This window comes from Phyllopteryx taeniolatus, chromosome 11, assembly GCF_024500385.1.
Source record: "Phyllopteryx taeniolatus isolate TA_2022b chromosome 11, UOR_Ptae_1.2, whole genome shotgun sequence".
NCBI lineage: Eukaryota > Metazoa > Chordata > Actinopteri > Syngnathiformes > Syngnathidae > Phyllopteryx > Phyllopteryx taeniolatus.
This window is the reverse complement of record NC_084512.1, coordinates 18,361,952-18,389,814: the sequence shown is the minus strand read 5'-3', so window position 1 is coordinate 18,389,814 and position 27,863 is coordinate 18,361,952. Positions and strand designations below refer to the sequence as shown.

At 41.9% G+C, this 27,863-nt stretch overlaps 2 protein-coding genes across 5 annotated transcripts in view; both read left to right on the top strand.

Annotated features, from left to right (window-relative positions):
• The window catches only part of zmiz1a (zinc finger, MIZ-type containing 1a), a 176,944-nt gene extending 154,760 nt beyond the window's left edge, over positions 1-22,184 (top strand). For 3 of the 4 annotated variants that reach the window (XM_061789374.1, XM_061789376.1, XM_061789377.1), the window contains 18 exons: positions 7,128-7,263; positions 10,284-10,398; positions 10,478-10,689; positions 12,016-12,217; positions 12,814-13,128; positions 13,648-13,824; positions 13,904-13,972; positions 14,056-14,221; positions 14,579-14,720; positions 16,029-16,239; positions 16,354-16,459; positions 16,565-16,725; positions 16,806-16,873; positions 17,238-17,306; positions 17,385-17,677; positions 18,772-18,956; positions 19,327-19,608; positions 19,940-22,184. In XM_061789374.1, coding sequence (XP_061645358.1) covers positions 7,128-7,263; positions 10,284-10,398; positions 10,478-10,689; positions 12,016-12,217; positions 12,814-13,128; positions 13,648-13,824; positions 13,904-13,972; positions 14,056-14,221; positions 14,579-14,720; positions 16,029-16,239; positions 16,354-16,459; positions 16,565-16,725; positions 16,806-16,873; positions 17,238-17,306; positions 17,385-17,677; positions 18,772-18,956; positions 19,327-19,608; positions 19,940-20,047 — 3,017 coding nt within the window. In that variant the 3' untranslated portion in view covers positions 20,048-22,184. Of the gene's footprint in view, positions 1-1,532; positions 1,552-7,127; positions 7,264-10,283; positions 10,399-10,477; positions 10,690-12,015; positions 12,218-12,813; positions 13,129-13,647; positions 13,825-13,903; positions 13,973-14,055; positions 14,222-14,578; positions 14,721-16,028; positions 16,240-16,353; positions 16,460-16,564; positions 16,726-16,805; positions 16,874-17,237; positions 17,307-17,384; positions 17,678-18,771; positions 18,957-19,326; positions 19,609-19,939 lie in introns of those variants that run through there. The other variant, XM_061789378.1, reaches the window with a different exon arrangement.
• A 1,137-nt stretch (positions 22,185-23,321) lies between these two features.
• On the top strand, positions 23,322-27,754 carry ppifa (peptidylprolyl isomerase Fa). Its single transcript, XM_061788950.1, has 6 exons — positions 23,322-23,570; positions 23,653-23,683; positions 23,750-23,838; positions 24,990-25,086; positions 25,715-25,790; positions 27,181-27,754. The coding sequence occupies exons 1-6, from the start codon at positions 23,427-23,429 to the stop codon at positions 27,314-27,316; spliced, it is 573 nt and encodes a 190-aa protein (XP_061644934.1). The 5' UTR covers positions 23,322-23,426; the 3' UTR covers positions 27,317-27,754.
• The last annotated feature ends 109 nt before the right edge of the window (positions 27,755-27,863 follow it).

Sequence of the window (27,863 nt, the reverse complement as noted above, 5' to 3'; positions counted from 1 at the left end):
GTTGTGACTCCCATGCTTCCTTCTGTAATTCTTGACATCCAAAGCATGTGACGCAAGTCAGTAAGTAGATCGCGTGTAGGCTAGTTAAATATTTACAATCGTGAAATCAATTCTAAAGTATTATAAATCCCACTTTTCTCCATACTTTTCCATTGTCAACATTGACAAGATAGTATTGCCGTATTTTTAGGACCCAGTCAGCAGATACCATGACTAAACCACTGCTGCTCGCTAGATCATTGTTTGAGAACAGCGAGAAATAGCAATGTTAGCTTACTATGTTGCCGTGATCAGCTGTGGTTGCTGCAGTATCTATACTGGACTCCACAGTCTCCCCTTTGCTGCAGTGGTCTGTTTTCCTGCTGCCCTAAGTCTTCTCTAGAGTAAATTTGTTAGCTTACCATGTTGCCGTTCCTTAGGCAATGTTTTCAAGGATTTTGTGCAACCGAAGCCAACATTTTCTTATATTTATCGGTTCTAAAGCATCTTCTTTTTCGCCACTGACTGTTTTCTACTGCTTCGTCCCACCGTTGCCATTTTGTGGCGTGTCTATTTTATCGAACAATTGTGACGTTTGTCGCCATTTGATGTCGTGTAGGTAGGATGCGCGCCCCGTGAGCATCCATATTGCACTCGCGTTGGATACATATCCGATTTGTATCCTTATATGAAAGAGGCCTCAAGACTGATACATGTCACATTGGGCTAAAACATCGGAATTGAATAAAACCTTTTTATTAGTATTACATGCCACAGTCTCCACTTTGCAAGAGCAGCCCATTTTTTTGCTGCCTGCAGTCTCTTCTGAAATAAAATGAATAACCTTACCCCATGAAACATAGCACATGCTGCGAGAAATAGTAAATGTAAACACTTACGCGAATGTTACCTTAGCCCGTTGCTGTGGTTAGCTGTGAGCCTTGCAGTATTATACCCCACAGTCTCTACCAAGCTGCAGCAGCCTGTTTTTTGATGCCCACAGTCTCTTCTTGCATAAAATGTGTCTATTTACCAAATGGAACATTGCATATGCATGGCATTTACTGCTAGAAATGTCAACAATAAACACACATGCTAATGTTAGCTTAGCCTGCTGTTGTGCCTCAGCCTTGGACACTCCAGTATAAAACTCCATAGTCTCCACTTTGCTGCAGTGGTGTGTTTTCTTGCTGCCCTCACTCTCCTCTTGAATAAACTTTGTCACGTCTTCTTGAGCAAGAAGTAAACACAGAAGACCCCCAATCTTATCCATTGTTGTTGTTTGTTCTGACTGATGCGATCAAAGAAGCTTGTTTTTTGCAGTTTCACACAGTATTACTTTGAAGGGGAAAACCCACTGCCCCAAACCAAGGCGAGTAGAGCTTAGCGATACTGTGCAGTGGTAAAACGCCATGTCAGGAGCATCAAAACACTCTGATGTCGACCCTATACTGCGAAGCGTTGTATAATGTTTGGTGTTCATGCTGATTTGTGTCCCTTTGCCCCGTTTAAAAATGTGCAATTTGAACCCCACAGAAACCAGCACCTGCAGGAGATGTCAGACTGACTCAGGTAGAGCTACTTTCTCTTCCTGGCTGCAGCATCTCTTGCCTTGTGACATAAACATACATACAGTATCCTGGTGGGGAGGGGATCCACCCACTTCCTCCATCGCCACCTGTTCTCTGTCTAGCATCCCTCATCCATCCTCTTCCCCCCGTTTGCGCTCATGTCTGTTGTCCTGCCAGAGGTCACAGATAAAATTATCTTCAAAGGTCCTACCAATGCAATAAAATGCATTTTTTTGGGGAGACTGCATATCTTTACAAATCTTTTAAAGGTGTCAGTCATTTCATTCCAAGCCTGGTTTCTGCCAGCTGTTCAATTTGATGGCTGAACAGAGAGGAGGCGGGGCTGGATGAGGGCGGGGGCATCACTGCTTAAATAGCTTTCATCACATTCCCGCAAAAAGCATGACTCCCCCAACCTCATCCAGGGGATTTTTATTATCCCTCCATTTTGCATAATATTTAGCGCCCACATGGCGTAGATTTACCTGCCAGTGTTTTCACAGATGTTTCTTTTAATCATCCCACACATTGTCTCTCAGGGCTGCTTTGTTTGTTGCTGCACATTTTCCATGTAGTCTTTTTGCTCTTTTGTCTGTGTTTATCAGCTCAAATACAATAGAGCCGCATGCACTTGTACGTGTTTTTGTTATCAAAGCTTATCACGAGCGCGGTGGAATATAGTGTAAATGGAGTCAAGGTGCGAGCACAGGCGCTGCTGTACTGACGATAAGAGTGGTGCATACTGTACGTGCATACCGTCAGCGTATGAAGCTGATGTACTGAGACGGATTAACTCTCTCGTACTTAGATTCAGGTTTCTGTGCAGCCCAGTTTCTGTAATGTCCCAGTCTGTTTTTTCCATTCTGTTTTGACATTTCAAGTTACAATAATTCTTTGTCCACATGACAGACATTTTTTTTTTTCCAAAAAGATATTTTGAAACAAATTAACTGTACCATTAGCACTTACAATATATATTTGCAGGTTGTCCAGTGCATGCCAGAACAACAGGTGGCACAGGAATATGATGATTGCATTTAAAATTAACACAAAAAAAAAATAATAGAAAATAAAAAATACTTGAAAAAAAATCATTTAAAAACTTGATTACACAATTTTTAAGCAAACATTTTTGTGATACATAAAATGAATCTCTATAACAAAATGTTGAGGTAAAAACGTAATATATATAATAAATTTAATATATAGAAATCTAATATTTGAAAATATGTAACACAAATTGTAAAATGTTTTGTATTCAAATTTAACCAGTAATTATTGATGGCTTTGCGTGCAAAAGGAGATCAAGGAATTAGTGTGGTTATGGGAAAGGAGAAACATAAATACGAGCCAATCACCTTGAACATAATTTTCTCCATTCCCCTTTGTGAATTTGATTGCATTTTTCTGTGCCCTTATGGCACCCTGACTAAATACAACTCTCAGGTGGCTCAAACTAAAGAAGCATTTTGTCCCATCTTTTACCATATGGATCTTATGTGGCAGATTTGATATTTTACCTGCACCTTTGTGCCCTTAAATTACATGTGTGCTAATTAAAGTAGCAAATCTAGAAGGAAGTTGTACAGAGCTCAGTCATCACTTCTGGGGATTTATTGTCATTAAAACACACATTTGTATTAGTTATAAAGGCCTTGGAGCCCCAAACCTCCATTAACTTTCCTGCTGTGTTCCTCATGTTGAAGCAAATCAGTCTCGAATGCATTGTCACGTGATGGAATGCATCACTGGACTGCGCTAACTTGAGGAAAAGCCACCGATTCCTAACCAGCGATAAGTGCTTCCTGTTTTGTTTGTGCAAAGGCATTTCCTCTGTGACCTAAATCAGGACTGCAGAGAAGAAAATTACATTGTCAAGTTGAGCCAATGTTTATGCGGCATTCATGACATTGTATAATCGGTATTTTACACCAACTTGTAATATGACATACTGCAGCTCGCCACATGCACAGAGGCTTGTCGACACGTGATCAAAAAACAAGTTTTTCGCCGGAGTTGCCACTCGATCCCGAAGGTGTGCGGCGATTGGGTGAGTCCGGACTGAAGGTGGAAGAGAAACATCCTGAAATTCAAGCCTCGCTGCGTGACAAGACAGTCTATTCCCAGATCTCTCCTGTTGCTCTATTTACTTGCAGCGAGCCAGCATTTACTCTTGTACACGATCGTAAATCGGCCTCAGAAAATGATATTTACACATGCATCACCATGCCATCTTTCCCTCATTACACAATGCTTCTCCCTTTTCTTACTCTCATTTACTCTGCCAAGCTTTTTATAAGCGAAGGCGAAGCACTGTGGAGGTTGTCATCTTGCATTTTTTAGTATCAGTCACAACTGGTTCTGGCTGAGAATTTGTAACCATCAGGGATTTCTATTCATGGATTTTTTCTTTTTTTAAAGCTATTTCAAATAAACAATTTCCTCAGTCGGCATGTAGTCTTCTGCTCCTCCAAAGCTTCTGTTTAAGAGCTACCTTCCTGTACAGTCTGACTGTAATGGCATTAATGTTCAGTCACTGTTCTTGTGGTCATGGGATGGGCTACATGTCACTTATTAAACCCAGTACTGCTGCTTGACCCTGATGTCACGCAGTGTGTGTTAATGTTAGTCGTTACTAACACAACCCGATCTGTGGCGCTTCCTGATCTGTAGGGAAGGTAGTTCATGGCTCTTTGTTGCTCACTTGATTAGTTGTTTTTCTTTTGTTTTTAATATAAAGTTGGCTTGAACTCTGTCTGATCAGTAACACGGTTTGCCACAAGAATGGCCAGATGATTGACTCAAATAATAATGTCGCAACCCGATCTGCAAAGTGGTACGTGGCACAAGAGCTAGGGCCACTTCGGAAAGTCAAATCTCCTAACCTTTATTCCACCTTTCCATAACCTTTGTGGGAAATGTCATTGGGTCAAGGAGAGAACATAGGACAGGTCAGCACTGTTTAAAATGAATTTACCTCTGCTTTTCCTAAGCGACATCATTGCTGACTTAAGTCTGCCCTAAAACTACTTCTTTCTGAAGCTGGACTACAAAAATCACTCGAGAAGATCTTTTGATTCTTCTGTGCGTGTCGTAGTTATTTCAATCAGGTTGTTGTTCAAAGTGAGAATCACTTAAGAGGCTAAATCTTTTGTTGTGTAAATTGACTGCCCCCAGTAGTCTTTCTTAAAAGTGAAGTTTGCATTTTATTTTTTTATGGTGTAAATTATGGGCTAGGAAAATTACTATGCTATTAACATTGTATGTTATTGTTTTGTTGCAAAGCATTAACTTTGAGGTCATTAACTTTAACTTCCGTACTTTTGAGGTTCTTTGTGTTGAGTCAGTACACTTTGGCCCATTACTTTAGATGTTACTGCTGTTAAGGATTATGGGTAGCATCCTTTAGTAAAGTTTGTTCAGGAGTAACGTATGCTAAAGTTGGACTAAATGTTGCATTTTGGCACTTTTCCCAAACATTTTTAGAATTCAAACAACCTTTCCTCCAATTACCCCTGTGTCATCTTGCCTAGATAAGATAGGAAAGGAAAGTTCCTAAGCAAAGACCAGAATCTGAAGAGCCCCCTAGTTATTTCTCAAACAAAATACCTCCTCAAATTTTACAAACCAAAAATTATTTTAGTCATGTTTTCAAATTGGCAGCACAGTAAAATAGTGGTTAGCCCGGGTGCCTCACAACGTTGAGAGGTTCTGAGTTCAAATCTCGACTCGAGGTTCATTGAACTCTAAATTTTCCATAAGTGTGAATGTAAATGCATGTCTCTGTATGACCTGCGATTGGCTGGTGGTTTGGATAGGCTTGACCGTTAACAGGAAAAACACTAAAGAAGAATGGATGAATGGAACTTATTTCACGTATTGCATTTTTATTTGTATTATAATGACTTGTAGTTTGATTTTGAAAATAGTGCCACCTGATACCCAAGCTAAAATCTCTTTGTTGGAATGCAGGTGTAAATGTCACCATTTGAGGCAGTGGTGTTGGCGGGACTTTTAACACCAGCGACTGTGAGGTGAAGACAAGGCCACGCACTGTGCTCACCCCTCACTAAATATGCATGTTGCCCCACAGCGGACCCCTCGCTCCTTTATGAATGACTCCCGGCCTTCGTCGTATGCGGACACTCGCAAAAGCGATGAGTCACCACCGCTCTCTTCTCAACCAGAGCGACAGCAGTGATGGCTCGCAGCTGATGTTTAAGTCGAAATGGCGGGTTAACAGCTTGAAGACTCAGCGGCCGAGTGTGGAGGTGGTGATTTAGTGGAGAGATAAGCTCCGCGTAATAGCAGGGTGGAATAATTCCTCCTAAACGAGGAGGCTTGGTGCTCTCCACCCACAGGGACAAAGAACGCTCTTTCTTTCTGTCCTTCCTTTCTTGTTCTGATTTGGTTGTTGCTCGCTTGATTTGCACATTTGCTTTTTTTAAACACAATGTTGGACTGAACCACTTTGTGCGATCAGTAACTGAGCTTCAGAATGACAAGATGATGACACTAAAAATAGATTAAATCACTTATGGCATAAGAAAATGAATTAAATAACTCAAATATGACATTGATGACCACTTTAAATAATATTAAAAAAACAAAATTGTATAGAGATTTATTTATAAATTTGTAGTGTGTGTGTGTGTATATATATATATATATATATATATATATATATATGTGTGTGTGTGTGTGTGTTAGTATTCAATTATTGAATTTAAAATAATATATATATAATTTTGTATTTAGAAAGGCACTTTTATTATCAGTATCATTTTTTAAACATGTTTATGTATTATTTCTAGATGTTTCATTGAGTATACATTTGTACAATTTTGTATTTATAATTTATGCATTATATATCTTTTTATTTTTATTTATTTTGGACCGACTTCTATGAAATTTGTCGAGGGGTGGGTGGCACATGAGACAAGGAAGAAGATTCCATTTTGGTGAGGATCGAGATAAAGATGCAGGTCCCAAAATTTGCTTGTATCGTGTTTTTTCCATTTGTATTAGGTTTTAAAAAGTAGAATTTGTTTATTTAGTCTACTTTTAAGATGTAAAAAAACTGTATAATGTCTGGACGAATTATATGAAACGATTTAAGGGGTAGCACATGAGTCAAGGAAGAAGTCAATACATTGAAAGTGTCAGATCACAGGATTTGGTTTTACAATTTGAGTCACTATGCAATCAATAAAAAAAAAAGTCCACCCCCTGAATCATATTGGCATCACCCAGCTGTTTGTGAGGTTACATGAACAAAAAAAGTAACCTGCTAGTGAACAAACCGAGGGTTTATCTTGCAGGAGGTCTGGGCTCTACTGAGTGACATTCTATGTAGTTATATAAGGTCATTAAAGCATTGAAATCTAATGGTGGCATAATAATTTAGAACAGTAGTCTATATTAAGTCAGGCCGCCCTCTAGAGGCTTGAGCAAGATGACAAGTTAAAAGAAGACATCATGTAGGAATAAACTTAAACCCATGCTCCTGCAGTGCATTCTGGAAGTCTTAACGCATATGTTGTGCGCGTCTGTGTGTTTGTGTTGTCGTCCTCGCAGCCCTGCTGTCGTCGTGGTGCGAGGAGCTGGGTCGTCTGCTCCTGCTGCGTCACCAGAAGAACAGGCAGAACGAATCGCAGGGAAAAGTGCCCATGCAGCCCAGCATGAACAGCATGAAGACCGGCCTAACGCACAGGTCAGTGGGCAGACGCGTCCATTTAGACCCGAAGCTGGCACCAAAAAAAAAAAAACAACCTGCACAGTCCAATGACATTCAAAAGGCGCCTTTACAAAGATCATTAATGCTCACTTTTTCATTTATTTAGTTAGTTTTTAAATTGAAAAATGTGTATTATTGTGATTGTGCCTAGAGGAGCCTGGTGTATGCAGCATATGCGGTACACGTTATAAATTTGGCTGACTGCATAGATTTGGACTCGACCAATGGCGATACCGTTGTGGATGGCATTTTTGTATCTGCTTCAGTTTAAAAATGTCTTCGAGCACGTCTGACCACAGAGCTGGGGAAGCTGTTTGATTAAACCAACGGTGTGTCCATGTCGAATAGTCCCCCATCCTCCTTGCTTTCCCCGCTACTCGGGAACTACCCTGGGTATGCTTGGTGCGACGCTATCTTGCGCCGCAGCCGCTATATACGAGCTGCGGCTGGATAGCTAGCGCCGCTAAATACTTTCCTTCCATGGTGAAGAGACACTCTTCTAAAGGCTTCTTTATACACCCGCGGTTGCGTGGCCGACAACGCCCGCATTGCGTCACGTGACCGACGAATTGGCCCGCGTGGCCTCTCTGCGTAGCTTGACGCGCCCACGGCAAAAATTGTTGCGGCGCGTCGAATGCCGTGGAGATCATCTCACATGGTTGGTCCGTTTTAGTCACATGCGTTCCTCATGGTTCCACATAGCAGCTAAGCCGCCGCCTTCTCGATCGATTTTGCAGCATAATTAAATGTATCATCTGGTCATCTAGGTCCATTTGTTCTAGCAGACTCTGTTCCATGGTCGCCATTGTTGTTGCTTTGTTCCTTGTTACGGAAAGGAAAGTCAAAACGGCTACCGGAAATGGCCAAACAAATGCAGGGGAAACTCCACCCTGTGGTTTCCTAGCCAATACCAGCCGTAGCGACACCCCCGACTTGGAGGTGAACTGCAGAACACTTTCAAAACTGCGCGTGTGGGTTGCGCTCGAGTATAAAGAAGTCTTTAGTCACTACTCACTAATACTCGCTGCCATGGCGGGAAATTCTGACAAATATTGTTTTCAATAAAGGAGGACAATGAATAGTTAACAGGAAGCCATGCTAATCGCTAAGCTATCGTGAAATGTAGTTGGGAAACACAAGAATATGTGCTCGGTGGTACTGTAGACTTTTTACAGAAATCTGTCTGTTTGGCAACAGAAAGAAACCAACTATGAACAGCAAATTAGCAGGTGAATTAAGTGTCTACAGGGAAAATAATACAACAGGTAAACAATGAATCAGTATGTTACTGCAATCATCAGGCAGGAGGAGGAGCCTTTAAGGTCAAAAGTAGATTAATGTAGTGTCGTGAATATTTATTTCACCAATATTGTTTGTATTCGTTTGCAGAGTTTTCAGATCTGCACAGTAAATGATCTCAATGATGCATAGTATCTTTTTTTTTTTTTTATCAATTTGGAGTGAGCGCTTGTAAATACAATAAAGGTGTTTTTAATCCTGTAGGCATCACTTCGTACACTACACTGTGTGTATGTAGCACAGGGACATCTCCAGACATAAAAACCCACCACTTCCACCACGTTGACAACTTCCCTGAGCAGTCAAGTACAGTACTTATGTGTGGCTTGTCAGAAGCTAACACTGTTACCTAATGCTAATCTGTGCATCCAACAAAACTCAATGCAGCTCTGCTTCCCGTTTGGCTTCTCTAGTCCAGCAGCCGGACTCCAACCATCACCTGAGAGTGGCTCTGGATCTTCACCCAGCCTAGCTGGTCATGCATGTCATGGGTTGAGAAATTCAAAAGATTTACTTGCTTGTTTAATTTCACACTTGATGAATGAGCAGACACTCCAGTGAGCCAACTCTTTACATACAAGCCATTAAAAAAGTTTTTTTTTTCCCAATGTCCCCTTTGAACAATTCAAATTTTCCGTGCAAAGTATCTATTGAAACATGCCTTATTCTGCTATTTTCGTCATCTGTTTTTTCAAAGCAAGTGTTTACCTCTACTAGTTTTTTGACCACAGCTCGTGATAGTATTGTACTCCAAAATGACAACCTCTAACGAAACCTTTAAAACAATGATTAGTGGCCAAATGTTGGTTTCACAACATTGCACTTTCTTATTTTTTCCAGCATTTTATGTGAATTATTCTCACAAATTTGACTAAATTCTAAAAGTTGACTCAACTTCATAGTGGTGTCTTCCAGGAAGGACTTCATTAAACTATTCTATTGAAGTCAGTGCTTATGTAGTCTTCAAGGACACACAGGATTTGCATTTTTTGGAATGCAGGCAGAATTACTTTGAGGGGTGCTGAGCAGATTTAAGGAGCCGAAGATGAGTGGGGCCCAGCAGGGAAGACTTAAGTAATGTTTTTAGAGAACATTGTGTGCTCATGACACTCAATCAAACAGGAGGGTTTAAGTAAAACATACATAAAGAAAAGAAAGGCTGCCACAGTTAGCCAAGAGTCCTGTTTGGGGTCTAAGGAGGATCTTTGGTGTAATGTTGTTCCCGTTGGAGGAAATATTGAACGTGTCATTCATTCCGAGCTCTAACCTCGGAGAAAAAACAAGCTGCTGTCCAAAAATAGCGGCTTCTCCTGCACCCTTGCGCTTGGCCACTTGCCTCTCTCCATCTGGATGTTTATGGTGTGGAGCCCGGTGCTCGGATTGTTTTGGACGGGAATGCCTCGTATTCCGAGCCATCGGGACAAATCTGAGGCCTTTATCAACAAGTCGACATGTTGACGTTTTTCATTTTCAAGGGAGGTGTTTGCTCATCAGCACATACTGTGGCGCACAGGCAATATTATGAAAGGGAACTTTTCATTGCCAAACACCTTTGACACCTCGTCCAAAACGGTTCCCTTTTTGTGTTGATGTGTTCGTCATACCGACTCTCTATTGGCTACTTCCTGTGCGTGTGTCTTTTGTGGGTGTTAAAAGTGCAGAGTAACATTGGGTTTGTGTTATCATCTATTCTCCAGCGATGGCTCCTTTCCCTATGACTCTGTCCCCTGGCAACAAAACACTAACCAGCCTCCTGGGTCATTGTCTGTGGTTACAACAGTGTGGGGCGTCACCAATACATCACAAAGCCAGGTTGGTCCCCAACATATTCGCATCTGTTCTCCTGTCTGCTTTAATTAAACAAACACGTTTTCCTTCCGATTCAATCCAGGTTCTAGGGAACCCGATGGCCAACAGCAATAATCACGGGGGTAACCCCATGGCGTCGGGAATGTCAGCCAGCGCACCGGGGCTCAACTCTCCCCAGTTCAGTGCCCAGCAGCAGCAGTTCCCCAGCAAAGGAGGCTCCAACCAGCAGTACATGCAGCAGGGGATGTACAGCAGGCCTGGATACCCCGGAGGCCCCGGAGGATACAGCAGCAGGTAAGAAAGAGCCTTGTTCCCATCCTCTTTATAGGAGGGCCCGCGGGAGCATTTGATTCCCAAAATAACATTTGTAATTTTGTTTTTTAAAATGTGTATTTAAAGTCCGACCAGAAATGCCCTAATTCCTTTTTTTTTCTTGCAAAAATGTTTTTTTTTTAAATCAAATTATAATGATTATATACAAATGTTGGTTTGTTGACATTTTAAAAATGTAATCAAATCATAAAAAGTCAAACCTTTAGCGCCTCCAAATGCTAATAATACAGTTTTCATCTATTTTTAGATTAAATTAAATATTAACAAAATGAATATTTACCGACGACACGGTGGACGACTGGTTAGAGCGTCAGCCTCACAGTGTGGAGTTTGCATGTTCTCCCCCGTGCCTGCGTGGGTTTTCTCCGGGCACTCCGGTTTCCTCCCACATCCCAAAAACATACATGAATTGGAGACTCTAAATTGCCCGTAGGTGTGAATGTGAGTGCGAATGGTTGTTTGTTTGTATGTGCCCTGCGATTGGCCGGCAACCAGTTCAGGGTGTACCCCGCCTCCTGCCCGTTGATAGCTGGGATAGGCTCCAGCGCGCCCGCGACCCTAGTGAGGAGAAGCGGCTCAGAAAATGGATGGATGAATATTTACCTCATAAATGAGCTTTAAAAAGTTAATTACATTTAATTTGGTTAAAATATAAGAAATCCAAATCATTTGACCCACAAATGCCTGTAATTTGTTTTTAATAAAACAGGTATATTTTTTATTTAAATTAAAAAAAAAATTTTTTTTAATGTGTATTTAATTGTATAAAACTCATTATTAAATAGTCCAGAAACCTTTGACCAACAAGTGCCTGGAATTCTTTTTAATTGTATTTTTATAGATTTCTTTATTAAATTAAAATATGAATATATATAAATGCTCTTTTTTTTTAAATCAAATAAATTTTATGAGGATTCCAAAAATATCTAAACTACAGTTGTTAATACTATATTTTATCTTATATATTTTAATCAAATTTTTGAAAAGTATCTAAACATTTGTCACAAATGCTCTTTTTAAAAATTTATTAAATTAAATTAGTAAAATACAAAAACATTTATACCACAAATGTTCATAATTTGTAGTTTTTTTAATTGTAATTAAAAAAAAAGAGCATAACTTTCTTGTTTCACTGTGTCACTGTTTAACTTTAATATATATTTTTTATTGCATCATATATTTTCATAAATTTTGGATGTTCCTCAGAGGACTGAAGTGACCCCTGTTGGGGGAAAAAGGATCCCAACCTGACTTGTACAAAACTTTCATACACATAATTTCCTACAGTTACTCTGGAGGCCCTAATCCGCCTCCTGGAGGTATAGGCATGGCGTCCCACACGCGTCCAACCGGCGACTTTACGCAGCCAGCCGCCGCCGCCGCTGCTGCAGCGGTCGCGGCGGCCGCTGCTACAGCAACCGCCACGGCAACCGCCACCGTGGCGGCACTACAAGAAACGCAGAATAAAGAGATGAACCAGTATGGACAGGTACACTTTGGTTCAGTTTGGTGGTTTGGTTCGGTACAATAGTGGAGTTGTTCTCAAACTGTGGTCTGTGAGCCATAGCACGGGGTCCGCAAAATAATTTGCACTAAATGACTATGTCATATGCAGTGCATATCTACATATGAGGACTCGTGTCAATAACTTACGGCCACTTATAAACTCTGGTATGATTGTGACGTACAGTATCACTGCCTAAATCTGACATCCCTGCACGTCTTTTTTCAAGAACAAAAGCTATTTCTGACATTTCGTGACGACAAAATACGTTTTAACGTTATTCCATTGCAAGGATTAGTTCTTTCTCAAAACATAAGATGAATTACTTATATCCTTCTTTCTCAAAAATAGGCTACTTTTTATGTCCTATGGCACTTGGCGTTACACATAGTAGTTACTGTATGAGGGGTCCTTGGAAAAAAATCTTTTCCCTATGAAGGGTCCCTGAAACCAAAAACTTTGAGAACTCCTGCCATAGTGTACCCAACTGAACTGTCCCGCTTGGTGGAAACACATACATGCAAGTAGCTGTTCTCCATCCAAATGGTCAAGACACTCAAGCCTTCTGTTCTTGCCTCCAGATGTGTTCTTCCTTCCAAATGGCTCCTGCTCAGGCCTACAATAGTCAGTTCATGAACCAGCCAGGCCCACGAGGGCCCCCTGGTGGGATGAATCCCTCCACAATGGGTTCAGGGATGAACAACCCTAACATGACCGGACCTCCCATAGGCATGACTCAAGCCCGGACCCCTGCAATGGGACCTTTCGGAGGTCATGGCCAGCGGATGCCCCAGCAAGGCTACCCGGGAGGACCTCGGCAAGGCATCCCCATGCAGGGAATGAAGCGGCCGTACCCTGGCGAGATGACTGGGCATCCTGCCACCCCCGCATCTGTAGTAAGTAATATACAGTGTTCCCCCGCTACATCATGTTTCTTCATTCGGTATTTCACAGATTTTTTTAAGCAATAAATTATTTTATAATGGTTGCATGTGGCAAGGGAGAACCACAGTCACAGAATACTTTTTAGCTCTTTATTAAACCCTGGCAAAACAAGAAAACACATAAACGCGCTGATGCAGGAGCTGCTGTCGGCCACAGCTCACGCCCAGATACTCACACGCAGACTCGCTGACATCACACGCCACTCCAGGCAAATATGTAACACACAGACACGTAGTTTTTTATATCCATTTTATTTGGTGTGTTTAAATCATTTTACAATGTGCTCAAAAAGTGTGTTTGAATAAGTGTAAATGTGATTAAACTGTGTGAAAGGGGTAAAACTATCCCCCAAAAATGCTTTTATATGGTCTCTTTCCTGGATTTTCACCTATTACGGGTGGGTCTGTAACATATCCCTTGCGATAAACAGGGGTTCACTTTCTACTCATTGCTTGAATGTCCTTCCCTAGGCCGGGTACGGGGGTCAGTATGGCCCTAACAGTCAGTTCCCGCCACAGCAGGGACAGTACCCGACTCCCCACGCTTCTAGACCCTTACCTTCACCCAACTACCCGGGGCAGAGGATGCCTGGGCAGCAGGGGCAAGGACAGTACCCACCTGGCATGCCCATGGGCCAGTACTACAAGGTCCGATTCGACGCCGTCCCTTTGTCGATGGCAGCAAAGGATGCTCTTCAAATAAAACATATCAATATTTATTTTGCAGCAAGAGCCATTTAACGGGCAAAACACAAACTTCTCGGGTGGCGGATACTCATACGGGCAAGGAAATGGGGTAAGTTCTGACTTAGTGTCTGAATTAAGGAAGTTTCTGAATGGATTTCAACTGATATTTGTCTGTTTTCTTGTTTTCCACAGCCTCCCAGGCCTAGCAACTACCCCCACTCGCCAGTACCTGGAAACCCCACACCGCCCATGACGCCCGGAAGTAGTATTCCTCCGTACCTGTCGCCAAACCAGGACGTGAAGCCCCCGTTTCCACCTGACATGAAACCAAATATGACAGCACTTCCGCCCCCTCCATGTGAGTTCACCATATTTGCTAACATTAGTGGGTAATCGCATTATAAAGCAATATAACTCAACCAGCCCTTTAAAAAAAGAATGATAATATAATATATAATATAAAATATGATAAAAATATAATCATATATACTGTAGCACATATTTTATATTGATGTAATATGAACATAAATATATGTGTAAATATAAAAAAAAGATATGGAGATGCATGCTTTTCAAAAAAAGTCAAAATGCAAAAATGTTGTCTGGGGTTGACTTCTTCTCTCAGTGGAGTTAATCCATATATTTTCAATATATATGACCATATAATATATAATAAATATTAAGTAAAAGTTGACTTATTATTTCTGGCTCCCAGCTATTACCAACGAGGAGCTGCGGCTGACGTTCCCGGTCAGAGACGGCGTGGTGCTCGAGCCGTTCCGCCTAGAGCACAACCTGGCCGTAAGCAACCACGTCTTCCACCTCCGGCCCTCTGTCCACCAGACCCTCATGTGGAGGTAACGCTGTCCCTCTAAACACCATCTAGCAACAGGAGATCCTGCTATTTTTTGTGTTTCGTTTCAGTTGATTTTTACCAAAATGATTGAAAATCTGAAGTCCGTTAGGTTAAACAGAACCAACAGAGAGAGCAGACACCTACAAAATCACTGAGTTGAGCATCTTAATTGCTAACATGTGGTAAAGTCAGAACTCAATGTAATAAGATCATACACAAGCACAACACCTTGTAACTTAATCTGATAAAACATTTAGCACTCGCTGTGTATTAGCTTTTGCATGAGCTAAATGGCATGTTTCATGTTTATTTTAAAATGCCGCTAAATGGTAAACGTTAACCAGATCGGGAATGGAAAATGGACTTTTAATTTAATTGCTTGTATCCACAAAGTTGAGTTTCTAGAGTGCCTGCCCACCCATCAAGTAGGAAATTAAAATACATCTTTTGTTAACTGCCTCTTTTCAAAAATGTCTGGAAGCGAACCGTTCTGAATTTCACTGCTTTGTGGCATTGCAATGTCATTATTGTTGTTTAGCTAAGTTGTCTACGCGGGGACGGAGTGTATTTGTGTTTGTGCAATGTGTCCGCTTCATGCGCGGATCCTTAACACTAATTGACGAGTGTAATTCGGCGGCTTGGTGATGAAGTGCTGCCTCCACTTGGTGAAAACACAAATGCTGGTTTTACTTCATCTTGAATGGGGCTCGCCTTTTGTCTTCAGACTCTGTGCTGGTTGAGGAAAAAAGTAGCCGCTCGCCTAATCTCAACGCCCTATCTCTGCCACCAGTCGTCATGGTAACAAAAGCATTGGCTCATCTGCACGAGACAGAACTGCCCCAAAACCAAGTGATTTCAAGTAGATGTTAGATGTAGTGAAAGTCATCATCCCTTGTGTGTTTTGATTAAAGAATGTCAGAGTTTTTAGTAAGACAACTGTCAGCAGTTTTAAATTGTGGGGGGAAAAAATGCAATATATGTTTCTTTTAATATGAATTGATGTGTTTGCGCTTGACATATTAGTGAAATATCTGTAAAGCCCTCATCAAGGCCTTTAATTTGAAGTATGACTCGATGTGATTTGTTGGATATTTATTTTTGGCCTCATTACTTGAAGAAAAACATTTTGTGTGTTTTGTTTGACTTTGCTGTGTCTTACAAACTTTGATCTGTAAAAAGCCAAAGAACCGATATAGTATTTTTGTGCTGATTTGTGCCTGTAAGAGCGATAAATGTGTTGCCGATGGAGCTGAAACTGATGAAAACTTTGTCAGACGTCGTAAATATTGCAAATCCGTTTCCTCCGCAGGTCAGACCTGGAGCTGCAGTTCAAGTGCTACCACCACGAGGACAGGCAGATGAACACCAACTGGCCGGCGTCGGTCCAGGTCAGCGTCAATGCCACGCCCCTCACCATCGAGCGTGGTGACAACAAGACCTCCCACAAGCCCTTGCACCTGAAACACGTGTGCCAGCCGGGCAGGAACACCATCCAGATCACCGTCACCGCCTGTTGTTGCGTGAGTGTGGCTCGCTATCCGCCGAGAGACCGTATTTAGTGGGACAAAAACATCAGCTGGTGTGAGGATTCAAGTTTAATGGATGTGTGTTTGTGTGCGTGTATTGCTTTGCAGTCGCATCTGTTTGTGCTGCAGCTGGTCCACAGGCCATCTGTGCGCTCCGTCCTCCAGGGGCTTCTAAAGAAGAGGCTCCTTCCCGCGGAACACTGCATCACCAAAAGTACGCCGCCGTGTGTTAATATCTCAATTACCCCTGACACCTGCTGCTCTTTACGCTTCCACTACGTTTGAAGACGCTTCTCACAATGCTCGTCCCCTTTTGCAGTCAAAAGGAACTTCAGCAGCGTGGCCGCCTCGGCGGGCAGCACCACTCTCAACGGGGAGGACGGCGTGGAGCAGACGGCCATCAAAGTGTCGCTCAAGTGTCCTATCACCTTCCGCCGCATCCAGCTGCCCGCGCGAGGGCACGACTGCAAACATGTGCAGGTTTGTGGATGTCCAAAAACTGTTGATAGAAATAAACAAATGAATGTAAGTGGTCTTGATGCCTTTTGTGGTGTCCACAGTGCTTCGACCTGGAGTCTTACCTGCAGCTAAACTGTGAGAGAGGCACGTGGCGGTGTCCTGTATGCAAGTATGTCGACATGTTGTCATATTTTAAAGGTGTTTATCAAAACAACTTGGTCAACTAGATGCCTTCCTTTTTCCTTTAGAGAAAGAAAAAAAAAAAGGGTAGTACCTGTAATTAACTCATCTCGCTATTGTTCAACCACAATCAATATTATCTTACGTTATGTTAAAAATGATTACCATAGAGACTGACGTGGTCGCTCCACAGTGTTGTTTAACTTTCAGGGAACTACTGTTAGTTTCTCCCAGTCTGAGTAGACTTGTACAAATAGATTACAGTTGATTGAATAAATGCCCAAGGCCACTAGATGAGAAAATTCAGTAAATATTGGAAGAAGCTGTCTAATATCGTGTTTGCCTCCTTGCAGTAAAACAGCCTTACTAGAAGGTCTGGAAGTGGATCAGTACATGTGGGGGATCCTCAATGCCATCCAAAAGTAAGTTTGAACGTGAAAACATGCTATGTCACGTTAAGTACGTGGTTTTAACTAGCCCGCTTCCAATTCAATCGTCAGTTCAGAGTTCGAGGAAGTCACTATCGACCCGACGTGTAGCTGGCGCCCGGTGGCCATCAAGTCTGAGCTGCATATCAAAGAGGACCCCGACGGACCGCTGGCTAAGCGCTTCAAGACCATGAGCCCCAGTCAGATGACCATGCCCAACGTGATGGAGATGATCGCCCAGCTGGGGCCTGGAAGCGGGCCAGGGGCAGGCCACGGTCCCGGACCCGGTCCCGGCCCCGGCCCTTATCCCCCGCACCACCCCGGCCAACATGCCAGTGGAAATGGAGGCGATTACCCGGGAGCAGGTAATGAAAAAGTGCTAGGACCTGCTGCTTGCATGAATAACACCACAAGTGGCATCACTAGAGGGAGTTTTATGCTGCATTCCAGAACACTGGCAAGTTGGATATTTCTGACCGCTACTGCCCACAAAAATGCACTAGATGACCATAAAAGCAGATTATATCTATATTTATTGGTTTTACTAGTAGATATCGGCATTTAACACAATTTGTTGCGTGCTATATCGTATCAGCATGAAGTCATTATTAACTCTAATCCTCATTAGCTGCAAGTTGTATATTTCCAATTTCCCAACAGTCTCAGATGCAGCATATATATATATATAGATGTCTATAGGATGAAAGAGCAACTATGTCAAATGTGTAAAGCTAAATATCGTCGCATCTCCAATACCACTACTTTTCAGGAAATCAAGAATACGCCATCTTGCTTGAGTTACCAAACATAATATTGCTGTTATATTATATTGCCACACGGCTCCAGCAGAGCGAGGAAGAGGCGGAGTTTTACAGCACTTTTCAGACGGCTTACAAACGAGTTAATAGATATGTACTCGAGCTTTTTTTCCAACACTTTAAGTTGGTCAATAATGTGTAAAAATAGCAAGACTACAGGGACAGACCAACAGTATTGGTTTGTGACACAAATGACCATATTTGGACATACGAGGTTTCCGCCCGACAGCGAGGATTTGCAATTAATATACAGTGGAACTTCAAAAGTCAAAAACTTCCAAGTTGTTGCCGTGTCAAAACAATATTTCACATAGGAAATAATATGAAGTGCATAAATTCATACCAGGCTTGAAATGACATCATTAGAAAACTTTGACTAACTCTACAGGCGATGTGTTTAAGTTTTAACATTTCTAACTGTCATACAAGCGTGAAAAAGAAGTAAACCACTGTAAAATAGAACTAAAATTAAGTAAATCTACTCCCCCGTGAAGATGCACGTATTGGAGAGGAAAGAGGAAGTTGTTTGCACATCGATACTGTCATCTTGTGATGTTTTAGAGGGGTTGCTGACACATCTACTGAAATTATACAGTAGAAATGCCACAAGGTCATTAAAGCTGTTTGTTTTGGTCCTTGAGGCAACCCTTACCACAGCCAAGGCAACTTTGACTTCCCTCACGGAAACCCATCTGGCGGAGGAGGAGGAGGAGGGGGTCCACCTATGAGTGACTTCATCCATGGCCCGCAGCTTTCCCACCCGCCAGATGGGCCTGGCGGTCTTCTGTCCCAGGACAAGCCCCTCAACCACGCCATGAACGACTCCGTAAGTAGCGCTAATGATACTTTGCATTCACGTTTAGAATAAATGAGGCTCAGGGGGCTGTGTGTTTGAAATCGTTCACTCATTCCCTACTACTCGAACAGCACAACAAAATGCTGAACTCATTAAAGGGTAAATAGGGAGTCGTTTCGAACACAACCGTAATAAAATGAGAGGCTGAGATTTTGGTTTGTGGGCCGAGGAAGCACGTGTGCGCTCAAATGCTCGCCATAAAATGTTGCAGCTGTATGTGTCTGCTCATCGCAGCTTCCATTTTCAAGGCCCTGGTTCACATTATCCACGGTGGGACTCATTTCACTTTTCCCCTCTCTCTACATCCCTCTCTCCATCTGCTACCCTCTGTCTCCCGCAGATGTCCCATCCCGATCCGTCCCATAACTCCATGCAGCCCGGCTTGCATGCTTCTCCCCACTCCGGCGGCCAATCGGGGCCTTCCTTGCATCACGGCGGTGGCGGCGGCGGCCAATCGGGGCCGCCCTTGCATCACGCCGGCGGTGGCCCGTCGTCGTCGCAGCCGCCTCGCCCGCCGCCGCCGCCGCAGCCTCAGCCGCCCGGCCAGAACGCTCACCCTCACGCCGATCTGACGTTTAACCCCTCGTCAGATGGCGCGGACATGCCCGAACCTTCGCTGGATGTAAGTGTGCGTGTTTGTGTGGTCACCCAAAGAACACACAATGTTTAATATGGGGAAGAAAAAACACAGTTTAAGATTACACATTTTCATACATGTGTTTGGGATATTTTGTTACAGTACAATGAAGCCAAGGTTGGAACTTTATGGCCATAACACCACCGATGCTATTCATTAGACCCTCAGTGGCTACGTGTTAGCATTAAGCTAGCAACAAAGTCAGCCGAACAATGTCTCGTATCTCCATACTTTTCACCCCCTTCATTTGTGTTGCAAAAGCCTCATTTCACTAATAATTATCCCCCTTTCTTTTTTGGGGGGGGGTCATCCACAGCTGCTTCCCGAGCTGGCCAACCCAGACGAGCTCCTCTCGTACCTGGATCCTCCTGACCTTCCGGCCAACAGCAACGACGACCTTCTCTCCCTCTTTGAGAACAACTAACCTCCCACCGAGCTCTTGTCCCCACTTCCTCTTTTCAACCTCACCTCACAGGGGGCACGTGTTTGACTGTCCGGTCCACAGACACGTCGCGCACCTCCCACTTTGACACTTGAGACTGTATCCCATGCGCACACGTGCACACTGTCTTTCTAGAAATTGTGCTGCATGGGACGGAAAAAAAAGGGAAGGGAACGCCGCTCATCCCTGCACATGTTTTTTGTGTAAAGATTCCACCAACAGCATCCACGGCCACGTTGGCGGGCACAAAAAAAAAAAGGCGATATCATGCATATGTATATAGTTGATATACATGTCTATGATACCTTATCAAGTGTGCAGCTATTATTATCGTCACCTGTAAATGACAAAAGCCAGGAGACAAGGAAAAGCTTTTTGTTTGTTTGTTTTTATATCTGAGCATGATTTGGCTTTTGTGAGAAAAACAAATCTTGTATGTGTGTGTGTTTTTGTCCCCTTTTTCAAACGTGTTCTTCCAAGACGGTAGCACATGCCGCGACCTTTGAACCCCCAGCCCAATGCACCCCCCCCCCCCACCCCACCCCCACCCCACCCTCCCCCCCAGAGTGCACGCGGTAAATGGAGCGCACGACCTCGTTGTAAGGACGAGTAGTTGTGCAGTGTGTGTGCGTGTGTGTGTGTGCATGCGTGGTCATCCTGCCTCCAGCATATGTACAAGCGAGGAGGAAATCCACCGCAGTGTTCTTCTTCCACTCCGCAGATGTTCTATTTATTACGATGTCTCACTCTTCCAAATCTTTCTTTTTTTTTGTTGCAATTGTGCCAATGCATCCTGTTGATTGTTAATCCAATCTATATTTATTGCTTTAGTACACATCTGTTGTTGTTGTTTTCTTTTTTTTTTACATCGTTGTCATTTTATGTGCTTTTTTCCTCCCTCCGTCCCCTGTCACCAAAGCAGATATTTCCTATATTTTTAACTGTATTCGAACGCAGCATTTGTCCCCTTTTTGTGTGTGTGTGTGCGCACAACTGTTGTATATACCCTTTGTGAATATTTAGTGACTGTGCAGTGCTGTGCCCATCTATTACTGTCAACTAGACATGGTACTGTGTGTCACAGACACACACACAAACACACACAATCCTACACATTATCCACATTCTGTGCTCACAAACCCACTTCCTGTTCCAAATGCACTCTGGCCTTGTATTGTGTGTGTCGGTGTACATTTTCCCCACTCGTCATCCTTTTATTTTTGTTATTTTAGTTTTTAAATGTAATGTGTTGATATTGTGTCAAAAATTGTGTAAAATCAGCTTAGAGGTCCAAATTTCTCCCGCCCCCCAAAAAATATCATTGGCTACTTTTAAACGCATACGCAAATGCATACATTTTGTGTATTTTCACCACAATTTGATTAAGATAATTATTTTGGATACTCTTGACAAGTTTGATGCAGTCACTCAAGTATAAAATGTACTTTGTTTTTACCCTATTTGAGTTTTTGTTTTGTTTTTGTAGTCCCTTTATACGCAACCAAATATGATTTACTTGTCAAGTATTGTTTTTCGTTTCAATGTAAAACGATGCACTGCCACATTGGGATGTTCGCTACACAGTCATGTTTGAATCCAAATTGTACTGTCCACTTCCAGCCAATGAGAATCCATGTACAGTAAAAAGAAAAAAAAGAGAGACGAGGGCGGATTGCTAGGGCGTGACTGTGAGGGGATGCACATGCGTGTGTGCGCGTGTGTGTACATAATGTAAATGACAAATAGAGACCCGTTAACAGAAATGTATTCATTTTTCTCCAGAGGGAGTGTGCATAGTGTATTTAGAATTTGTAAAGCTTGCATCCTCCTGTCAGACATCCCAATTGGAAACATGTTTGACAATCGCAGACCTCGCTAACCTCGCCTGTTCATTTATATGTAAAATACTTTATGTAAACCCTCGCTTGCGTTGGGGGGGGGGGGGTCCCCAAGACACAAAATACATTTTTTTCCCCTTTGTGTTATTATTCTGTGTATTTCTCTATGGCCTGTGTACTTTATAAAGGTGCTACAAAATGATTCACACCCTTCATTAGGACTTGGAGAGGAATCTTTAGAGTTTGTAAAAAAAGAAAATCATAATAAAATGTCCAATTTATAGTTTTTATGCAATTTGGCAAACAACGCTATATAGGTACAGTCTGAAGTGATTGGCACAACAAGTGGCAGTTGTCTTTCTCTCTCTTGGTGTTTGTACATTCAATTATGTACAATCAGTTCATATTGGAAAACTGGTCAAACAAACATTGTGATTTTTAGTCTTGCAAATCTGTATGTAGTTAGATGACGTGACATCCTAATATTTATCTAATAAATATGTATTCCGATGAAACACAATGTTGGACGTGCCTCTTGATACTCAAATTTAACCATTTCCAAATGTAATATTCACAGGAAATAAGATTTAAGTATTAGTAGAGGCTTGAATAGTCACATTATGTCACGGTAAGAGAAGCTGCTAATTCCATTATTTCAAAGTCATGGTTCCTAGAAGCTGCACAGTTAAATTTAAGAAAATAAATACAATCTCCAAGGTATACAGTGTTACATACCACATTACGAACTACACAACAACATTGAGACAAGGTTGTTAAATAAATGCTAATATTTATATCAATTATGACTTAGGTGTTACTATTGGACATAATGCATCAACGATGGTATTCAACCTTAATTAAAAATATTAAATATTATAAAATGTAAATGCAAGTATTGTACTTGCTCCATTATAAGTTATGTAAAAATCAGTTATTTAATTAAAATGAAGTAATGCAAATATTGGATATTAGTGGTAGTACTATTTTAAAATAAGTCAAAATGTAAAATTACACTTTTTTCTTTATTTTTAAACTTGTAAAAAATAATTGAATAATGATTAAATACATATTACTTTGATCACACTATATTAATTTTATCTTCTTTTACTCCTACTAAACATGGCATCAATACTATGAATACTATTTTTTTTTAATCTGATGCAATTTTTAAAAAAATAAACGCAAAGTAAATTTTATTTATATGTGAAGCACTTCTCAGAGGGCTCACTAAGTACTTTACATGGTTAAAATACAAAGTACATATATTTCTACTAAAATTCTAGTACAGTATGCATAAAACGTATTTTAATTAGTTTCATTTTAAGTAAATTGATATTTGTAGAAATTAAAAATAAACCTTATGGAATTTTCAAAACACTCCTGCACTACCTGATTACCCCACTTGGTGGCATTGTTATACTTCCACAACCTATCAAGCCTGCTTGACGTCACACGTGAACAAAGCGCGGCACCTCTGTCCCGGAAACGTGCTAACGTGCTAAAGCTAACAGCTCGAAGGTACGATGTTCATCGTCAAAAAGCGAATCAAATTCAGCCCGCTCGGCCTCGCTACGGCGAGGCTTCTCTCGTCAGGTCCCGCCGAGAACACTGTCGTGTTTCTGGACATCGAGGCGGACGGTGAGCCGCTGGGGAGAATAATCATCCAGGTAGCTCTCTTGTTAGCATGGTTAGCCCATGTGGAGGGCGCCTGGAAACACGGTGTGCTTCATTTGCTGTTTTATCTTACAGCTTAATGCAGACGTGGTGCCAAAGACTGCAGGTAAAAACAGCATCATTGAATAATTCTAGGAGTGTTCAAACTAATAGACGTGTTTGATTTCATTAGAGAATTTCAGAGCTTTGTGTACTGGAGAGCATGGCTTTGGCTACAAGGGGTGTGTGTTCCACAGGGTCATACCACAATTCATGTGTCAGGTCAGTTCACTGCCCACACTTTTAAAAGTGAATTTTAATCATGTTTCTTATTTTTGTGTGAATGCTGAAGGCATTCGCAGTTTCATAATTCCTATTCATTATCATTATTATTCTCCCCACTTTTTTGACACTCAACATTTTTTTTGACCGATTCAAATCGTTCCATCTTCAACATATTCCAAAAAGTCATGTGACGGGAGGAACTATTTCTCTCATTCCAAAAAATCCCACATACAAAAAAATTCTAAATGTTTTATATTATTCTGACACTTATTCGCTTCTTCCTTCAATATTTCTCAACAGATTCAAACCATTCCAACGTCAACATGTTCAACTCATTCAAGCCATAATGTGAACTATTCCCATTCTCAAATTTTTCAAAAAAGGCCGAAATTCATTCATTCATTCATTCATCTACCGTTCTGCTTATCCTCACTAGGGTCACGGGCGTGCTGGAGCCTATCCCAGCAATTAGCAAAAACGAGAGGCGGGGTACACCCTGAACTGGTCGCCAGCCAATCACAGGGCACATAGAAACAAACAACCATTCACACTCACATTCACACCTACGGGCAATTTAGAGTATTCAATTAACCTACCCTGTATGTCTTTGGGATGTGGGAGGAAACCGGAGTACCCAGAGAAAACCCACGCAGACACAGGGAGAACACGCAAACTCCACACAGGCGGGGCCGGGATTTGAACCCCGGTCCCCAGAACTGTGAGGCAGATGTGCTAACCAGTCGACCAATATGCCGCCGCCTGAAATAAATGTTTTTTTTTTCTTTACATTCAGAATTCACCCCTAATTTTGACATTCCTTGACCGATTATTCAGCTCGTTTCCATTCCCAAAATGCCCCACATTTTTCAAAATAGGAGCCAGAAATCCAAAATATTGACATATTGAACTCCAGTTGCCGCATTTCTTGACCTATTCGAACCATTCCAACTTCAAACTGTTCGCCTCATTCGACGTCCTTTCCTATTATTCAATATTGTTCCACATCATTCCAAACATATCATTCCATGTCATTCCATATCATTTCACATACTTCCATATTTTTTCATTCCGCATTTCAGCATTCACACGCGATTTCTCCAGCAATTGCAATCTCTTTGGTCTGCAATGACGCTGTTTGTGTCTCACAGGGAGGAGATTTCACCAAACACAACGGCACCGGAGGGAAATCTATATACGGAAAAACCTTCAAGGATGAAAACTTTAAGTTAAAACACATCGGAGCAGGTGCGTCTCACACTTTTACTTTTTATGAACTTTGGTTTCTCTGGAAGTCAAGCAACACCCACGCTTTGTTGCCATTCATTCTCTTCCATATTTGTGTACAGTGAAACCCCACATATTCGAGGTTAGGCAAATTCACCTATTCGCTCTTTTTATATCAATAATACAACTAAAGAATACAGCCTAACAGTAATAGTATTGTTTTGGCTCTATCTGGTGCCATCTTGGTGCTGAGGAACTTTTGAAGTGAGTTAAGGAGCTTCATTCAGACAAAGGTAGTCATTTACTGCCATCTTGGGGCATCGCAATTACAGTACAGTATAAAGGAGCATCCATTACTTGCAGATTTTTTATAGTCACTCAAAGTTACAACACAATACAAGGAAATAAGTCACATTACTTTTCATTTTATGTGCTTTATATTTTCTTTACTGTATATACCTATATGTCCGCTAGATGGCAGTACTGAATTATCCTTCACTGTACTTGTCAGCTATTTGCAATCACCAACTAAATCGCCTACTTTCAACGGTGGGCAAATTAAATACAATTGGGGGGGGGGGGGGGAAGAAATTATACTTATATAGTCATATATAAACTTAAACATTGTGCTTGTTTTCATTGTGCGCAGGAACTCTATCAATGGCCAACTCAGGCCCAAACACCAACGGCTCCCAGTTTTTTATCAGCACCACGAAAACCGAATGGTAAAACCTTCATCTTCAAGATATTGTTAACAAAACCCATTAGTTCATTAGTCACTGGACTCTTCATTGGGTACATTTAACAGCAGTATACCTTCCCTTATCAGGAGTTACGCAATGATTGCAATGCGCTTGAATTATGGGTAAGTTGTCAGATGTTATAGCTATTTCTTTATTGGGTCAGATCTTTGTTTGTTGTTAATCATCAAAGATGGATGCATAGAAAATACAGGGATACATGCCTGCAATTACGAACATGATGCCATCTATTGTAACATCATAAAGGAACACAAACATTTGTGGTACACTCCCGTCCGAACGTGTTAGAACAGTCAGACCAGTTCCCTTTTTTTTTTTGTTGTAGATTGAAAACATTCAGGGTTGACGTCAAAAGATGAATATGAGACAAAAGCTCAACAGTTTAGCTTCTATTTCCAGGTATTTACTGGACATCTGCATCGGATACACAGCTTAAAAGATATGCATATTTCATTTCAACTCCACCCCATTTTAATGTGAGCACGTCTGCGCTTAGTATCAGATTTGGGTTTTGCCTGTGTAACCAATATGAAATCCAGAGAGCTGTGTATGGGTGAAAAACAAGCAATTGTGAAGTTGAGAGAAAATGGAAACTTAATCAGAGCCATTGCACACACATTGATTTATAACCAGTACTGCCATTCGGAATGTCCTGAAGAAGCAATAAACCACTGGGGTAGTATGTAACAGAACCTGTTAGGTGAAAGAAACCAACAGCAGTTGATGACAGAAACAGTTTATGATCTGTAACAGAAGACCCTAAAACAACTTAATGAAATCACCCACAAAGTCGCCTCCAGAGGGCAGGACGGAAGGTACAGATGCTACACTAGAAGATGCAAACCGCTCATTAGCATCAGAGGAACACCAGGCTGGAATTTGCCATAAAGTACAGCGATGAGGCTAAACAAAAAAGGTTTTAGGGGAAGGTTTTATGGACCAAAGAGACAAAAAAAAAAAAGGAAAGTATCTGCTCATGTTTCACAACATACTGTACAAGCTCATCTGTTAAATAGTGGAGGCAACATCTTGGCTCGGGACTCATTCATCTCCATTGATAACACGATGATGGCAGCACCGGAATCAGCTCAGAAGTCTACAGAAACGTTTTGTCTGCTAATTTAAAGAAACTGTTTTGGAAGATTCTTCATCATGCAGCAAGATAATGAGCTAAATTACCCTGCCAAAACAACAAAGGAGTTCATCAGGGGCCGGAAGTGCAAAGTTTTAGATTGGCCAAGTCCATTTCTAAACTTAAACCCTATTGAGCATGAGTTTTACTTGCTAAAGACGAGACTTTAAAAATTCACGGACTTGCGCACATTGTAATCAGATTGCTGTGTTTTGTCGGCAGGCTGGACGGCAAGCACGTGGTGTTTGGACGGGTAATGTCAGGTATGGACGTCGTCTCTAAAATGGAAGCGTTTGGTTTACACGACGGCGGTGTGATCAAGAAAATAGTCGTGGCGGATTGCGGGCAAGTGAAATAGATTTCCAGGTGGGACTTGGGATAAAAGGACTTCTCCGAATTGTTTGCATCTTGTGTGTCTTCCTCGCTTCATTCGTCTCGTGTGTTGACAAGTCCAAGGTGGTCCTTTTTAGTCCAAATCTTCACATTGTGCAATTCCCCCGCCACTTCCTGCCAAATAAACGTCCGATGTTCCTGCTCTCCGAGGACATTGGCTCGTGCCCCCGCTGCTTTGCAACCTTCCTGGAAAACAGCCAGTGGCTTTTTTTAGACACCATCGCTTCCTGTCCATCCCAGCAGGAAGTGACATCAGGTGACATCTACGCGGGGGGGGTCACAGCTCATACGAGAGGCCAAGCGCTGCTGCTGCTTATCAAGCTGATACTTTATGAAAGTAAATAATAGAGATGTTTTTTACCCACATACCCCCACCCCCCAATAAAAAACATCTGCACCCTGACCATCCACCATCGTTTGTTTGCGTTCTCACGTTACACAGTTGCCGTGGGGACGCTGGCACGTTGTTCCAGCTTGAGATGTAACAAACTTGAATTTTGGGCCCCCACCCA

Bases quoted from the DNA above. Each gene is read 5' to 3' on its own strand.
- ppifa (XM_061788950.1), top strand. From the start codon at position 23,427: ATGTTCATCGTCAAAAAGCGAATCAAATTCAGCCCGCTCGGCCTCGCT. The intron at 23,571-23,652 runs GTAGCTCTCTTG...TTTATCTTACAG, and splicing joins TGGGGAGAATAATCATCCAG to CTTAATGCAGACGTGGTGCC. The intron at 23,684-23,749 runs GTAAAAACAGCA...TGATTTCATTAG, and splicing joins CGTGGTGCCAAAGACTGCAG to AGAATTTCAGAGCTTTGTGT.